We start from the raw sequence: 17,083 nt of genomic DNA, 5'->3' as shown, positions 1-17,083 counted from the left end.
TTTATATGGAACCAAAAGTAACAACTTTCTTTTCGTAAAGATTAATGACTTTCATACGATGATAGTAAAATACATCGAAGGATTAACTTTAAGCCGGTAAACGCGTTAGAGGTTAGGTGATTGGAATGGACAATTCTACGATATTTACTAATGTACAAATACAAATATCACAAATTATCCAAATTCGCGTTTATTTTTATCTGTAGCATAAACGAAATAAAATTCTATTCAATTTAAAATTAACCTAAACTATCACAGAATCACAACCAAATGAAGCTGTCGTTGTATTTTCTTAAGGTTGGCTAACCTGTATTGTTATCGTGTGCAATGGTACGGTCGTACCGTCATACGGTACGCAATGTACGAGGTGATCAATTTCTAACCTATACATGCGAATCTGTCACTCTTCAAGCATAAATTCCAATTGTTGGTAAGTAATGTCCACGATAAAACCAATTAAAATTTTAACGAAAACATTTAATAAGTTATAATAATAAGTTATTTAATAAGTTATACTAATATAAATATGCATATATGCATAATATACATATGCATCGGTCTTGAAATAAATGTAGAATAAATGTGAAAACAATACGTGTGGTATATAAAATAAACACGCATAGAATCCGCAGGGGAACTCTGATTAAACAGATATTTATTCATAATGCTATATAATACATATGTGTACATACACCACTTGACATATTTCGCATCCAAAATTCGAATGTTACAGATATTAAAGAACTTATTTATTCCCAACCTCCTGCACAATTAGATCGGATAAACGTGTTCCAAACAGAAGATACACGATTGTACAAAGTAGAATAGAATCGAACGCGCCAAACTGCTTTACAAATTTTATGACGTTCTATGGATTTATCTAATCGGATAGAATAATCAGTGTGCGATTAATTATGTTTTCTGAAAGGAGAAAAATTCCTCTCGTCTTTTATAGAATCGGCCGGTACCGTGAAGTACTCATTTCCAAAACGGAAGGTATATGTTTTTAAACTTCTTTTCCCATGCCATGGACCCCACGCTCTGGGTTTCTCATATTGTTCGTTTTGCTTCGTTTTCTTCTCAATTTCACTGCAACTAATGAGATTATATTACCAAAATAAACGAAGAATGAAAACTGTCGAGGACAATTTATCATTGACATATGTCTTTAAAAAGATTTTAATTACGAACCAATGTTTTTTGGCGCAGGTGTTACACATAGAAGATAACCAATTCTTCGTTTCGATCGAGAGTTTTTCGTCGCCAAGTTTTCTTCCTGCAATGAGTTTATCTTTGAAACAAAGCAAATTGATTACAAATCCTGTGATTTGCTAACTTTATTAATTTAGGATTTTATGTTAAATCTGTAATTCGAGCTTGTTTGCGAACACAACGGTAGATAGCATACAACATGATCCAATTACGATCTTGATTCGCGTAGTATGATGTATTCAAAACAAATGCAAACAGCATCGAGTCATTTTGGATTTCTGAAAGCGAACGGTTTAAACGTGCATCTTATTTTATAACTTACCTTTTGCCATCAGGTGGAGGTTATGAGGATCTCTCGTTAATGCTAAAACTGAATCTCGATTGTTCAGTTTCTCCGCTCTTTTTCCACCCCAACTATTAAAAGGAGTCCATTCGACACTTTCTGTTATTCTTTTAACATTGCTAAATTCATTCGTAGGTGTGTCTCGATCGTACCAATCGTGTGTAAGTTTCGTTCGTTTCCCTTGTGAGTCGACTTTCGATCGAGAATACTCTTTTGCTCGTTTACCACTCCAAGGGTCGAACGATGTCTTTTTCCACACTTTCCATATATCGTTCCCAGGTCTGTCGGTATAATTATCGGTTAGTATATCGTTGCTTTCGTTTTCCAGGTCCATTATGTCCGGTAGGACTATATCGTCGATTTCTGAACTTGCGAGAATCGCGCGTATCAAAAGGGAAACTATAGCAAACATCAACCACATGCCTAAAACAAATTAATTTGGTAGAAATAACAGATGATAGATACAAATGAACGTTTTAGAATATAATTTTCTCTATTTCTTCGACATTCTCTTCGCTGCTGGTACAAAATATAAAAAATACATATTTTCAACCTTTTTTGGGAAACAACTAAGCAATTAACAGAAATTGACATTTAAGGTATAAGATTTGTAGTATTACATTTGCACGAATCTTTCTTCAGCTACATTATTGAAAGGTTAAACAACTATCCGATTAATTAATAAACCCAAAATAGAATGAAAATGGATAACAAAAAGCTCGATTAAGTACGTATGTAGTACGAGATGTAGCGCATACACGTACACGCTTGAATATGCTTCATATTTAGCATTCTTCGCTATATCATATAATATAATTGCAAAGAGTACGAAAAGAGATGAATGTCGGATATGGGAAACATACGTGAGCATTGTCATTTGCTTTTATACGCAAACAAATATTGAGAGGGAACAGAATAATGATGCTTAATTTTCATCAAGTATAATGTACTAAATTTTATACGATAAAATTGCAAACTGCCGGAATCGCGTTTCATTTTTAACTTTGTTAACTGACAATGCATACACATTACGATTTCATAGTAGGATCAAATCGTTTCTGAGAAAAACCATGAAAAGAGGCTAAACCTTCCATTTGTTGGATCTAAATATGCATGTGCAATGTAAAAGTAAATACTATATTAACTGCATGAAATCTTTATGGAGAAGTATAATTCTTATATGCAGAAGTACGTTGCCTCCCTCAATTCCCTCTAAAAATAATCTACTAATTGTACGTCCCTATTAAAGTCGCATTACTTTCATCCTTGCGAAATAGTCGCATTTATATTATATGCGCGTTTCATATACTTTCTTAAATATGTGCAAACACAGCGGATAAATTTAACGTGGAATATCCGATTTGATAATTTCTCCTTTATATTTTCATCATTTCTTTCGTGTTATCTTCGGTCATCGAGCAAAATTAAAATAAATCCGATATTTTGAAAGTAATTTTTAGAGAATCTTTATATTTATTATCAGAGCCCTATATGAACTGTGAAAGAACATTTAATTTAACAGAATACGAAAAAATATGTATATATATTCATATATTTCTCTTACTATATATTATATATCTATTTTTTTACTATATTTTATTATATTTATTATGTTTTGTGTTATATATAGTTGAAGGATGTGTTGCATCAAGTGGAAGCAACAGAGCATTTTCGTTAAAACTTGTTAAAACAATTAACAAGCACTTTCAAACCTGTCATCGGCTTATTCTTTTTCACAAACCATTTACGTCCTGCAATATCATATTTGAAAGGAACCTTTTTCTCTCGAAATGTTCATTTTTAGATCTTTTCGGTTTCCCCCCTTTTTTTTTTAACAAACCTTCGTTACATTAAATGTCAGAAATAGAGAAACTATGTTTTCGACTTAATTTAATTTTCGTATGTCCTGTGATTCGATGCAAAATACGTGTCAGATCAAATTTTCAGAAAATATTCGTATCTGTCAGGCCGTATCTATCAATCTAGAATAATTTTAGATGAGAAAATTACGTGTCAAAGGATCTAGAAATTCTCTTTTTTCTTACGCGTACTAAACACACTTCCCTATAATACACAATATGCAACAAATTAAATAAGTCGACGAATCAACGTTAATTTCTGCAACCCCTTCGTTGCCGTTTTCAATGATTTAACAAATGAAAGCTCCAAAAAAGACGAAATGTATCATCGGTTAGCACATTAAATAAAACTAATCCTCTCTTACTAAATAAAAATATTTTTAGATCACTATCGTTTAAACTCGTTGTATCTTCTTCTTGTTAATTTTAATTCACTCTTAGAGTTTTATCGTCTAGTAACGAAGAGATTAATAATATTGGTGAGAAGGATCAATTAGCGAACTTTTTTAATTTGTCACGTTAAGAGCTGCCGCTTACCTCTTACACTGGTATCGTATTTCACTGTTGAAACCTATCCGCAGTTTCTGTTTCGAAAACTAATTCTTCACTTAATGGGATGTTACGATTACGAAAAATCGTCTCACCACCGTTCCTTTCAGTTCTATGCAAATATATTGTACAGTACGCGCGACACTTGCGAGCTCCGCTAAAATAAGATGTACAGTGACTAGTAACGATACGCGCGGCTCTTCTTATACCCGCCACGTGCTTCCGCAGCGCACTCTCCTTGCTTCGAAAGAGCAACCCCGATTTTTAACCGCCCTTTTCATCCATGCTGCTATTATTGCTCACGCTTAATGCTTTTCTCTCTCTATCTCTCTCTCTCTCTCTCTCTCTCTCTATCTCTCTCTCCCTCTCTTTCTCTTTCTATTTCGCTACTGCACGTTGATTCCTATTTACGTTATTACATAAATCCATCTTCTAGGAAAGAACAAGAGAAACCAGAAACGAAACGGGGCAGGAAAAGGAGCGGAATGATGTTGCAAATTGTTATATCGTCGATGATAACGAACGTAAAACTTCGCCTCCCTTGTCCTATCATTCTTTTGTTAGATCGGGCGACGTTGTTTAGTGCAGGTTTTAATTTGTCGTAATATATTATTTTATTGTAGAATAATTGGTTATCAGAGGTCTTCGCCAGAGTTGGCTACATTCGTCAAGTAATATCGTATTCCGCTGAAATTAGCTTTACCTTATCTTTCATTTGTGAATTAAAACAGACGATGACTGTTAATCATCATTCAATAATTTATTTCTATAATACGCGATGAAACACATTAAGATAACGACTACCATTGACACTCGATCAAAGTCTATACGTTTGCGTGGCTTTGGAAAGCGCGAACAGCAGGGAAATCCGTCGAATTTTTCTTGAATTCAGGCCCGTAATCCAAGGAAACGAGGCAACGGTGTTAAACGCTTGTCTTTTGCTTTGTAAAGTACGGTGACATTTTGCGAATACAATGACAAAGTGAATATGCGAGAAGAGACGGAGGTAGCATATGTGCGTATCGGTTAAAAATGCGTTTCTTCGCACTTTGAAAGATTACGTCGTAAATTTCAGCTCAGGGTAATGCGTAACGTCAAATTTTACGGTGAACAGGCAAGAGTAAAGACAAACGGAAGCAACAGCCTGTTGATCATCATTTTAATTTCAATCTCACCAAAAGAATTGCTCGCCGTTTCGATCAGAGTACAGTAGAAATCGAAGAACGATGAACTATTATCAGAGGTTTTCTTTCTATAAATTTACTCGGATCGCGCGATTTTTGAAGAACAAACAAGGCCAAGGTCTGATCATTCGTTTTTAGGAATATTAAGTATAGCGATTCAAGTAGATACAGATGTTGTATACAGACGCGAGTGAAATGATCTTCATAAAATACGTAAGCATTAGGTAAGCGTATAATTGTGATGATAAAGCAAAATAACTTGCTTAAAATTATGGTTAAACGGGTAACACGGTGCTATTAAGTCCAGTCGGTAGATTTATTCGGTCAATACGTTTCTTCGGAACGTTTAACATTCTTTGTTTGTAGGTGTATTCGCTTTAGCGTTTCCTTTGCTCGCAAACGTAAAGATTCCGGTGAAATGTTATATATACATTCGTATAATACGTCCAATTTGATGTAATTTAACATTATTCGAATGACAATCAACTACGAACGTTCAAACGAGAAAAATTACATTTCGCCACACGAAATCTTTCAAATTCATAAGCCTAAACGATACATATGAAGACATTCTTTTAGACAAACTGAAATTTTCAATTGTAAAACAAGTGTTTCGCTTCGCTCTAATTGGAAACGATCGCGAAACACCAACCAGTTCGTTGCCAAAAAGATCTTAATTTTTTGAGAAACACTTTAGGTAAGAACAATTAGCATTTAATCAGAATGATTCGTTCAGTGATGGTAACAACACTCTTTTACCTCTGGACGCATAAAAGGGATCAAACTTGGATAATAAGTCTTTAACAATTCCCTTCGTTTTTACCCCATAAAGGTGATCTTGGAGTTTCTTTGTTCTCCTTTCTCTTTCGCTAAAACGATCCTTGCATGTATTCGAATCGCATTTCAAATCTTCCCTCAACTTTCCTCTATCCACGAAGCTATCTATCATCGATTCGAATTCTTTCGATTCTAATCGTTCGGATAATATCTTCTCGTCGTGCCGATTATTAGTTCTTTTACCTTTGGAAATGAAGTAAGGTTGCCTGAGTATGCTATCCAGCATGTCATAACCGACACTACCCCTTCGCTCTCTTTCGAGATAAGCCAAGATAGTCGGCGTCGTTTTACGAACATGTCTGTACCGCCAATTTGGTCGGTACGTAGATTCGACCACAATATTCTTTACGACGACGGAGGCACTGTTTGCCGTGTTCGAGTCGCGTTTCATTCGAACGTGAAATAAAACAGAATTACCCTTCTCGCCAATCGCGTTCCTCGAAACGCGAGCCAATTCGATCGGCATGTGAAATGTCGTCAGTCGAGGCGTGTAAATCGGACGTGAGACTATTTCGTCTTTCGAACGATACGTCGCCGGTATTTTTCTAAAATCCGCTCCACGCATGTCTTTCTGTTTGTCAAACGTTGACTCCACTTTTTCGAATCTCCCGCTCTTTTCCTCGTTTTTCGAATATATCTTTCGCTCGTCGTACGCCCTTTTCCTTCGCGTGGCAAACAACGAATTCTCATAGTTATTTGATCGTAAATGGTCGATACATTTGTCATCCGTCCTTTTCAGATTTTTCTCTTCTTCATCGTTATCACCGCCGTCGTCGTAGTTGTCGTTATTTTTGTTTCTTTCGAGTCGCGAATTCGCATACGTCGATCTTCCATCTTCCGTCGTTGACTCGATCGTTTTCGGATCGTCCGCCAGGATAACATTCGGATCTTCGTACTCGATCGGCGATTCTCCTCTCTTCGAGTCGCTCACGATATTTCTTAATTTTTCGTGAAACTTCTTTCCCCGAGAAATGATAAATGGATCGATCGTCTCCAAACGGCTATGACGCGAATGCTTCTCCTTGCGATCATTATCAATTTCGATCCATGTTGGTTCCTCCACGTAGAATGGATTTTGTTTTTCCAAGCCTAATTGTCGATGATAGCAACATTTCTTCGAATTAAACGATGCGAAACGATCGTCTCTTTTCAGTAGTTTGCGGAAGTCTACCGATCTCGGTATGGTAGGATTCAGGATACGACGTCCTACGTGCTCGGCTCCTATTCTCTTTGCCAGATTCCAGCTATCATATTGCGATTGTTTGCCACTTGGGTCCACGTATCTTTGTAACACGATAAACTTTGTAATTATTTGCATATAGTACAGAAGTAGCGTCCATAGGTCGCGGAACACATAGTACATTTATCGAAAATTATGTTTAAAATTAACAAACACGTGACGACTTATGGACGATAGCGTATTTATATGAAATATGTATTTTGGACGATTACCTGTTCGCTGTAAAAGGTGTGAGTTTCAGCGATTTAGTAGCCTCTCGCGAGGAATCGTCATCGATTTCGAAACAAATGGCGTCTTGCCACGATCCGCGTCTTCCATGTTTCCCCGAACAACGCACATTCAGATTGAACGTCGGTGTCGCTTCATCGTTTATGCTTTCCTAAAAATTGTGATATTTTTAAATATCAGCGAGGGCGGTGAACGGTCTGGCGTTTAAACGGTGGACAAGAACTGTTCGTTATAAATATTGTTACGAAGCAAACAAGAAGTAGAAGATGAAACGCGACTCCAGGGAGGAAACTGTACTTCTTCGTACGTACAAGTGTTTTTCTTTTCTCTTTTCCTTCTTTTTCTTGTCGTAATCAATAAGGAGTTGGTGTAACCTTTTAAGAGTTTACTCATTAAAATGTGACAAAAGTAATAATAATACATCGATGGCAAAAAAAAAATTGATAAGAATTAATTTAGCAGAGTAATTCATAATTAGTAACGCATAGTTTTGCATAATCAGAATATTTAACTCTTACGATGCGACAAGTTCGTGCACATTTACCATAGAAGTGTCCTTTATCTTCGTCGCATCGATATTGCATGCCACCGCTGATAAGAGCGCTAGCGTAAGGAGGGATCTCGTCATTCCTACAAAATATACAAAATATTACATTCTCGAAGACGAAACTCCGTATGAAAAAATTGTAGTCCATATTTTCGACTTACTTTTATATCAGGCGATATTTTCGACCCCCTTTCCTGTTGTACCACGATTTCGAAAACACCCTATATACATAGTAACTGTTTATAACCGAGGAGCGCTCGTAGGAAACATTGTAAGTGCCAAAATTGAAAAACTTTGACTTTTTATTGAAAAATGTTCTATATACCAGTGGAAATATCGCGGTATAGAATTTGAGTGCAATTTCGCTTTCTAAATATTTATTAATAATGCTAGAAGATGGCGTTTCCACAGAGAGAAATTAGATGAATGGAACTAACTATAAAACAGAACAACATAACATAATAATATAATATAATACAACTACAAATGGTAACACGTACAGAGTTTTCTACAAATACACTTGTCTTTTTCACCAATTTCGACTGCATTGATGCATAAGGATTCTTCTCCTCCTGAACATCTTGCTTCTTGGCACTTACAGTGTTTTAAGATTATGTATTTTTAAATTTTAACAATACGTCGCGCTAAACTTTCGTCCCCGATGCCTTGCAACAATTGGATTTCAAAAATTATTTAAAGATATTCTGTCTATTTCGAAATATCGATCTCGTTCGAACAATTATGATCGGTAACGTAACAGTTAATGCGAGATGTGGACCTACCTGTTGTAACAACCGACCACGATCACTGTTTCGTCGTTGCACGACGAGTCGAACGCGAAGAATGGACTCGAAATGACCGTTTCTGCCGTATTTATGGTACTCGTTCGCGAATCCTACGGGCGACCTCGTTGCGGTCGAGAGATTAGGAGAATTGTATGGGGAATTTACCCTGCCACGAAACGCAAACATCCTGATGACTTTAGGTTATAAGTTTCTTCCGTGTTCTTGTTCTTTCGTCGAAAAATTCCTGTCATCAAGGGAAATGCGTTTCACGCTGGTCACGCTTGTCATAACAGAAAATGTTATTTTGTATTTTAACATTTTCAACACCGACTCGATCATTTATATACTTCAAGACGATGCACATTGTCCCTACAATTTTTAATATTAATCTTCCGACTGCAACTTTATTTTTACCGACTTTGTTCCTATACCGAGTCGTTTAAGACCATTCGGCTTTGTTTATACCTTTGTGTTTTAACAAATCTCCAAAAATTCTTGGATAAAAGCTCTTCCAAGCTTCTAGAATGTCACTCGATTCGCATCGTAACGTGTTACCTAAATTTTATTAGCGAAGCAACGTTCAAACAAAAATATCGAAAGAATGGAAATTTGCTGATTCGAAAACGGTATGCAGATGGAGGTTTAATTAAGTTGAGATTAAATTAAACTAATATTATACGCTTCTTATAAAATACATCGTGTATGTGTCGTCGAATCTGTCAGGATGTTTCCCTCTTTAATTATTCCATGTGAAAGTACTTTGTTCTTTTTTTAGTCGTTAAATGGTAGGAAAGAAGTCAGAAAATCAACAAACTATAATCAAACTACGTCGTACAAACAAAAATATCGATAACGTGCAATATAGTTTGCAATACGTTCAATGAAACAGATATTTACAATGTAAACTGGAAAGGGATTGAATATAAGTACGCTGTTTCTTTCTGCGTCATGAAAGACGCGTAAGTACTTACTTATAACCATAAAAACGTTATGATGCGAGAAAGAACATGCAATCGTGTTTAATGTGATAGTACGTTGTGTAACCGAATCAAGTAGGAGGTAACCAAGAGCGCGTATCAACTTACTTACGTTTGATGTAATCCCTTTCGTCGGCATATCTTCTAGCTTTTACCCCTTTAAACCGATCGAGTTCAAACAAAATTTTGATTCTCTGGCCTAAACAACGATCTTCCCTAATTTTTCTTTTTCTTTTTGCGAGTCGTAGATCGTAGATATTGATAGTCGTAAAATCGTAAGAATTCGTCCACTACGTCGTTCACATACTGGCCGTTCATTTGATTTCACGTCAAGTATGTGTTCTTTCGTTTTATCGATCGATTTAAACATTTATGGGTGTTCTTTTCAGATCAAGAACCGATACATCCGATATTTCAGAAGAAATCGATAAACCATGGTGAGATAATCTGCTTATCTATTATAAGTTATACGGTAATATAATACATTTGGCGATATAGTTTATTTTTGAAGTGGGTGCAATTACGCGTGGTAACTACGCAAAATTCTAGGCAGAAAATCGACAGAAACAACGTGCATTTTATTTCTCTCGTTTGTTCGTAGAAATTCAGATTTTTAGGCGATGGGGATTGCCCCGATTGGTTGCTGGCTGAGATCAACACGTTGTCACGTATGGTACAATTTCGTTTCAATATCACAGACAGTTTTCACTTCTCGATCGAGTACGCCACGATCCTTGAAAGTTTAATTATTTTGTCGCAGACATCAATCAAAATCAAAATACTGGGCCAAACGGTTGCAAAGTATCTTACGGAGAGAGATCTCGATGTGAGTATTAATTCTTGATGATCTATATTTCAAAATAATAATTTTGCGAGCTTGTCGGATTTAGTCGTGCCCGTATAAGAGATAAAGATTGGTTTTAACAAAGAATAAAGATTAGGAATAAATATCCTGCAGAAAATTTTAGTCGGGCAGAGAAAAATAGGATAACGCGTTATGTTGTTAAAAAGGAAAGAAAAAACGATAGAGGAGATCTTAGATACTGAAATCTAAGCGAAAAAGAGTTTTATGTTATACTATTTGTTCTGTCTCTGTCGCTATCGTTGTTATTTTTAGAAGAGTAATATCAATTTCGGAATACTTTTTCTTTTCAAGGAGGAGAAGGTCAGAAAAATTACTCAAGACGCTAAGGTTGGTAAGTGGAAATCAATTTTACTGCATCAAACAGTAAGTACAAGTGTATTGTTTTCTCGTTTCATACACAAAAATTCGTTTCTCTCTTTATTCATTTTATTCGTATGTGTGATCAATGTGCGTAACAATTTTTCTTTATCCTCCTTTCCTATTTCCTACCCTTCGCGAAGAATTAAACGACGCAAAGGCTATGGTGGCAGCTCTCGAATTAATTTTCACATCGTCCGCCCGATATGGCGTTTCCGCTGCTGATCTAAGCAGTGAGTTACAACAGCTGGGACTACCTCGCGAACACAGTGCTGCGATTGCCAGACTACATACGGATCATTGTCCTCAAATTACGGCTGCACTTTCTTCGCAGTCTTTAAGAGGTAATTAAACGTCTTTTGGATTAGCCGCGTGATTGACGCGAATTCTAATTGGAAAATTCTATGGTTTTGCAGTCAGCAGATTATCGTCGATCGAAGTTCTATCCTGCGACAATTCCACGCCATTCTCCACGGTGTCTCTCAAATTGAAGAAACTGGACGGAAACGTAGAAGATTCCGTTATTAATATATCAAAAAAGGACGTTCACGTTCTACTGACAGGTGAGGATTAGAATTTGGCAAACGAAAGATTGGTATTGTTCGCATTTAACTCGTTCGTTTGTTTTTCCGTTTTTTCTAGAACTAAGAAGAGCCAAATCCTTGATGGAAAATCTTTAAATACTTGAAAATTACATTCTATGCAACGGTACACACAGCGTGATCATCTTCATCGATAAGAATATTGTAAACTATATAACGTCGTCAATAATAACATTGCAAAATGAAAATATTTTGTTCTTTATTTTCGACAGAAATCAATATTTCGTAATAAAAGCGACAAACATTTCCGGTAAAGGATGAAGAGGGAATATACGTACTTTATCGAAAATAAATATCTCTCCAAATTAAAAACAAAAAGTTTTTAAGTAAATGAAAAACACGAGAGTACAAGGAAAGAGTATTGCTAAGGTATAATGTATATTTATTATATTATCATTTTTTGTCATATAGCATAACATTGTTATTTCTATAGTAATAATAATAATCATAATCATAATAATCATAATCATAACCATAATCATAATAATAATAGTAATTATAGCACCATGAACACTCCACAGTAAGTTTTTTTTTTTTTTGTTTAATTCGTTATTCGAAAAACACGACGCGCTGATGCGCTTCAAGGGGTGAGAACCGCGATTTGTATAATAAATACAATTGTGAAAAACTGTACTTCGTCTTACATCTGCGGCGCAGTCTCGTAACGGCAGAAAATCGACTGTGAAGAAGAATGACTAGATGATTTTTTTAATATTAGGAAACGAGATTTTCTTCTGACTAGAACATTAGCGTATCCGATATTTCGCGTGGAGTAAACAAACTCTTGATTTATCATGTCTCGGTAGACCGATTGCTTTACTTTTCTTTTTCATTTTTTTTTTTTTTTCTGTCTTTTCAACATTTTGTCCCTTTTTGCATTCGTCTCGTTTGATCGCTGATTCGACGTTGCTTCGTACAATGTACTCTTTTTGATCCAGCAAAATCTCTTTAAAAACACATGCCAAAATTCGAACGTGAGCCCTTACCCCGATACGCTCGAGTGTCGGATACGTGTTAAGGGCGTATGAAACACACTTCATACGACGCTCTTTTTAAGTTGATATTCAAATAAAACCGTATCACCGTTCTCACACCCGTTAAGCATCGCGATTTAGGGGTTCGTACAGGTGTCGAGGTTCGCACTTCTTAATCCTTCGCATATTCTTTTTCCTCCCGGAATTAGATTTCTTTCTAGTTTTTTTATTTTGTCTCTGACTTTCCATTCATATATTATATGTATATTTCTTGCGTCGTATGCATGTATTATGTATGTGCATACGCACGGTTTGTACGTATGTGTCTGTGTCTGTGTCTGTGTGTTTGTGTGTGTTCATATATATATATATATTTATATATATACCTTTTTGTTCTTCTTTATATTTAATCTAAACTGTCTTAATGAAAGCTCGTTCTTAACTTTTATATTCATCCTCGTTTCTTTTTAATTAAAATTCTCTTTCATCTTCGTTAGCTCGTCGAGGACGAGCGCATACCTAACCATTCGCTTCGTTTTACCAATGTTAATATAACTGTGTTTGTTTACTCGTTTCGATCGTTCTCGTTACATATTCAATTTCATAATTTTAATATCCTACCTAAATAGCTGGTCGTCGTTAGTTTGTCAATAAATAATACATAAATACATAGGTACACACATGGTTTTATCGCTATCGCGCATTTACGTTTTCTTCAGTTTCATTCATCTGTTCCTTCTTTCTTTCTCTCGTCGCAAGCGACAAAATTCTCGTCCACGATGACGATGGTGACAATGACGATACGACCATGCCAATGACGATGGTAAACATAACAATGCAACAACAACAACAACAATAACAATAATAACAGTGACAATAATAGAGATGATGACTGTAACGATACGATAATGGTTATTAATAATACATAATAGTAACGCGATGATTATGATAATCATAATGATGATGGCGATAATCATAACGATTTTGTTAGAATAACAATGACAATAGCGATAGTACGAACAGCGATAATATTAGGAGGACTAATAAATAATAATAAATAATAGCAATGACAATGGTAATAACGAGCATAGTAGCAGCGGCAGTAGTAGTAATAACGATAATGATGATGATAGTAATAATTATATCGAAGATAATACGTAGCAAACGTATTTTCGTTTAGACCAAACTTCTTTAAACCTCTCGTCCAAAGATCTTACGTATAAACCTAAATTACAAAGATGTAAAAGATGGAAAAGTAAATGCGTAAATAAGTAGATGAAATATACACACGGAGGAGCAAATAAGCGATCGTTGACGAGCAAACTGCGTTAAACGAGCAGTAAAAAACTTACACACTAACTAGAGCATTTATTGGACCTTGAGTTATCGTAAGACAATCACAATCGGCAGAACGTACGTTTCTCTTCTTAACTCTGCCTTTTTCCTTTCACGAACCTGGTAACATTCGTAAGACGATCGTTTTCGTACAACGGGTGTGAAAACCGATCGATATTATAGGCCTTTCGCTATGCTCAGTTTTAATGCCTTCGGTCTTTCGTTATTCGAGACATTTCCATCGAAATTTTCTTCTCAAATTCTCCGTGGTCGATCCGAGTAAATACAATTATCTGTAACTTGAAACTGTCAACTTGCACGAAATCGAATGCGATGGTAATTTTGTTAATAGGTCGATGAGATCGCTTTCGTTCTTTCAACGAACGATACTTATCTGTTATTTTCACGTATACAGATATATATATATATATATATATGCGTTCACAAAATAAATTTTTCCTTATATATCATTTATCACGAAACGATTAAGAACATAACGAGCATGCGTTCTCATAATCTACAAGGCTACGTTTGTTCTATGAAAATTACCTCGATCACACGCGTATTTCAAATTCTTGAAAACACGTTCGCTTTACGTTACGTACGTTAAGCAGAATTTTATTTCATCCACGTGGAAGGTATCATCGTCCTTATACTTTCGGATTTCTAATCGTTCTTACAAGGATTATCATCATCATTGCCATCATCGTTACTATATTTGTCGTCGTCTCGTCGTTATTGTCGCCGTTGTAATCGTTATTGTCGTCACCATCGTCACCATCATCACCATCGTTATCGTCGATAACCGGTAATCGTCACCGTTCTCGTTTACGTTCGCGTTGTCCACATCGTTGTCACCACCGATCATCGTCATGATCGAATCGTTATCGTGACTAATGCGTGTTTTCGTCATTGCCGTTACGATTACCGTTGTAATCGTCTCGCGTATAGTCATCGTTACCATGTGTCGGGCAATTGTCACGCCATCGTCATCCCGCACGAGTGCAGTTTGTCGTATTTCGTCGATCTGATTGAAATAAGTACAAAATGAACTAAACGGTTTGTCAACTTTCTGGAACGCTTTCTTTTACGGTGTTCGGTTCGACACGCGTAAAAGGAATAGGGACGCGCGGAGCATCGAAATTCCCTTGGAAAGCAAACATCGTCAGAATCGTTGCGTTTCTTTCGCGAGATACAGCGAGGAGAGAATGGAAACGAGTCAATGGAATTCGTAGACCCCTTGTACAGTTCTCAACGTCGATACGACACCGCGATTATCGTTTGGTCTAATTTCATAAACGGTGCGCGCTCTAGAAAGTGGTATTTTGTTACGTGGCAAATGAAATACTCTCATCTCTAAAAAATATCTATAAACGGATTTATATTACAGGAACGAGCAACTCTGTTCTTAAGGTGGCCGAAAACTCGGGCGAAACGTCGAAAAACAGAGCTGTTCACTCCGATACGATTATCGAACGTGGACTTTGTCCATTGGATGGATGTTGTACGATTTTTACTTTATCGCCGTCTCAGTTTTGCTTCTGATATTCTACTTTCTTCGTTATCGAGAAGGGAATCCTTTTTTAGATTTTGCTTTATCTTTATTCACCTACCTCCGCTATAAGGTAACGGGCCTAAGTGGCATTTGGAATGGAACATCGACGATATGGACGATCGTTTTCCTATATCGCTTTTCCTGTTGTTTGCTTCGATCCGATTGCGACCGCGCGAATATCTTCCATTCTTTAGGAATCTTTGGAAACGCTTTGTTTCACGACTCGGATCGTTTCACCGCGGTACTTCCCGATTGACGTATATAGTCGTTTATCTCTGTACACGAGTAGACATTCACGACGAGGAGATCGATCGTTAGTTCGACGAAGAAACGTCCTTGGATGTTCCAACTCGAATTCATTTTTGTCGAGAACTTAAGACCATAAAAGATGTACAAAGAATCCTTTTGTCTTCTTCATCGACGTGGTCGATGCCTCAATATCTGCCCGTTATGTGTACGCGTTGTTTCGTCCTATTTACCTTTGTACGTCTTGTCCGTGTTATTGCTAGGCTGTGTTGCGTTGTTCCTACGTGTCTCCATCTTTCTACGGCTTTTTTAGCGATGCTTCCAAAGCGATAACAGTGTCGAGTAATAGGTGTGTATATAAAAAGATAATGGAGGCAAAGGACGCGTTCTTTAAACTTTGTGAGTGTAAACGTCCAAAAAAAACTGAGAACAGGCCAGGTTCGTTTGTCGCAACAGCTTCTAACGTGATCGTTTCACAGCTTCGTATCGAAATTTTGCACGTACCAGCAAAGATCGTACACGGCCGAGTGTTCAGGAGAAAATTGCATTCTTTTTATCGTATTCTCGATCTAAGTATCATAGGTGAAGGAAGCAAAGAAAACAGATAGAGAGAGAGCAAGAAAGGAGCATCGTTAACGTTATCGTCCTCATCGCTGTTGTCGTTATCGTTGTTGTTGTGTTGTTATTTTTGTTGTTTTCGTCGTGATTGTTTTTGTCGTCGTTATTGTTGCTGCTATATGTTGTTATCGGTGGTCGTGGTAATATAGTTGTTGATCCAATAAACCTGTGCATTTAAAAACAAGGAACAACTGCGTATTTATGATTTATACGGGATTAGGCACGAAATATTCGGATCGTAGAACGACCACGTCCAAGTCGTTCGATGTAGCCTCTCCTTAAGATTTTTCTAAAGTTTTATGAACCGCTAGTAGGCACGGTAAGGAATTCGCGAAACGGCAAGTCCAGAAATGAAGCGATCAAGTACACTCTCTGAACACCGCTCAGAACTCAACTATTACGGCTGAGCAGGCTGCCAATCCCTAGAATTCAAGTCTATAGGCACTGCAACTAGTCTCGTGGTCCTGCAGGTTAATCGTACATCGGGATGCTGAAGGTGAAAGGTCAATGTGATTCGCAGCCAGAGCTTCTTCGTTGTCGGCTACCCAATAGCCCAGGGTGTCGGTGTCGTAAGTTGGGATCATAGTTACCTCTGAAAAGCAAAGATCATAATGTGAATCGTGCTAGGATCAGCAAATTAAGCGCTACGTAAGGATATAGTTTCTCGATGAGAATTAAGACTTGAAAATAAGATTGAAAAATTATTAGAGTTTTGGAATAAACGAGTGCCAATGCCGATCGGCATAAATGTGTCCGAATGAAAACTGACG

At 36.7% G+C, this 17,083-nt stretch overlaps 3 protein-coding genes and 1 long non-coding RNA gene across 56 annotated transcripts in view; 1 reads left to right on the top strand and 3 right to left on the bottom strand.

Moving 5' to 3' along the window:
• Positions 1-269: 269 nt before the first annotated feature.
• LOC126873992 (COMM domain-containing protein 4) lies at positions 270-13,166 on the top strand. 3 transcript variants are annotated; one of them, XM_050635507.1, is made up of 8 exons: positions 270-430; positions 10,151-10,198; positions 10,363-10,434; positions 10,522-10,587; positions 10,918-10,957; positions 11,127-11,327; positions 11,400-11,546; positions 11,626-13,166. In XM_050635507.1, exons 2-8 carry the CDS (start codon positions 10,196-10,198, stop codon positions 11,661-11,663), a joined length of 567 nt encoding a protein of 188 aa, XP_050491464.1. In that variant the 5' UTR covers positions 270-430; positions 10,151-10,195; the 3' UTR covers positions 11,664-13,166. The 3 variants fall into 3 exon arrangements, with proteins under 3 accessions (XP_050491464.1, XP_050491465.1, XP_050491466.1); XM_050635508.1 differs by lacking the exon at positions 270-430 and adding an exon at positions 7,602-7,755; XM_050635509.1 differs by lacking the exon at positions 270-430 and adding an exon at positions 9,564-9,743.
• On the bottom strand, positions 639-5,850 carry LOC126873989 (uncharacterized). Of its 2 annotated transcripts, XM_050635492.1 has the most exons (4): positions 3,952-5,850; positions 1,535-1,978; positions 1,192-1,276; positions 639-1,095 (listed from the first exon to the last, which is right to left on the bottom strand). In XM_050635492.1, the coding sequence occupies exons 2-4, from the start codon at positions 1,974-1,976 to the stop codon at positions 909-911; spliced, it is 714 nt and encodes a 237-aa protein (XP_050491449.1). In that variant the 5' UTR covers positions 1,977-1,978; positions 3,952-5,850; the 3' UTR covers positions 639-908. The 2 variants fall into 2 exon arrangements, with proteins under 2 accessions (XP_050491449.1, XP_050491450.1); XM_050635493.1 differs by having other exon boundaries at positions 1,535-5,850.
• On the bottom strand, positions 7,135-9,552 carry LOC126873995 (uncharacterized). The gene is made up of 3 exons (XR_007692599.1): positions 7,997-9,552; positions 7,437-7,603; positions 7,135-7,267 (listed from the first exon to the last, which is right to left on the bottom strand). It is a non-coding gene; the product is annotated as an uncharacterized LOC126873995 (long non-coding RNA).
• The window catches only part of LOC126873960 (microtubule-associated protein futsch), a 34,717-nt gene continuing 29,584 nt past the window's right edge, over positions 11,951-17,083 (bottom strand). For all 50 annotated transcript variants that reach the window (XM_050635418.1, XM_050635421.1, XM_050635389.1 and 47 more), the window contains one exon: positions 11,951-16,905. In XM_050635418.1, the coding sequence (XP_050491375.1) occupies positions 16,736-16,905 (170 nt within the window). In that variant the 3' untranslated portion in view covers positions 11,951-16,735. The remainder of the gene's footprint in view (positions 16,906-17,083) is intronic.

The sequence above is a fragment of the Bombus huntii genome, chromosome 15, assembly GCF_024542735.1.
Source record: "Bombus huntii isolate Logan2020A chromosome 15, iyBomHunt1.1, whole genome shotgun sequence".
NCBI classification, from domain to species: Eukaryota; Metazoa; Arthropoda; class Insecta; order Hymenoptera; family Apidae; genus Bombus; species Bombus huntii.
The sequence above is the reverse complement of the archived record's forward strand: the minus strand, read 5'-3'. Positions and strand labels throughout refer to the sequence as shown.

What these genes read in the sequence shown, in the direction of transcription:
- LOC126873989 (XM_050635493.1), bottom strand. Translation starts at nt 1,976, where the DNA reads ATGTGGTTGATGTTTGCTATAGTTTCCCTTTTGATACGCGCGATTCTC. An exon ending in CCTCCACCTGATGGCAAAAG is followed by an intron (nt 1,277 to 1,534) that starts GTAAGTTATAAA and finishes AACTCATTGCAG; the next exon opens with GAAGAAAACTTGGCGACGAA. An exon ending in ACCTGCGCCAAAAAACATTG is followed by an intron (nt 1,096 to 1,191) that starts GTTCGTAATTAA and finishes TAATCTCATTAG; the next exon opens with TTGCAGTGAAATTGAGAAGA.
- LOC126873992 (XM_050635507.1), top strand. An exon ending in TCAACACGTTGTCACGTATG is followed by an intron (nt 10,435 to 10,521) that starts GTACAATTTCGT and finishes ATTTTGTCGCAG; the next exon opens with ACATCAATCAAAATCAAAAT. An exon ending in CGTTCACGTTCTACTGACAG is followed by an intron (nt 11,547 to 11,625) that starts GTGAGGATTAGA and finishes CGTTTTTTCTAG; the next exon opens with AACTAAGAAGAGCCAAATCC.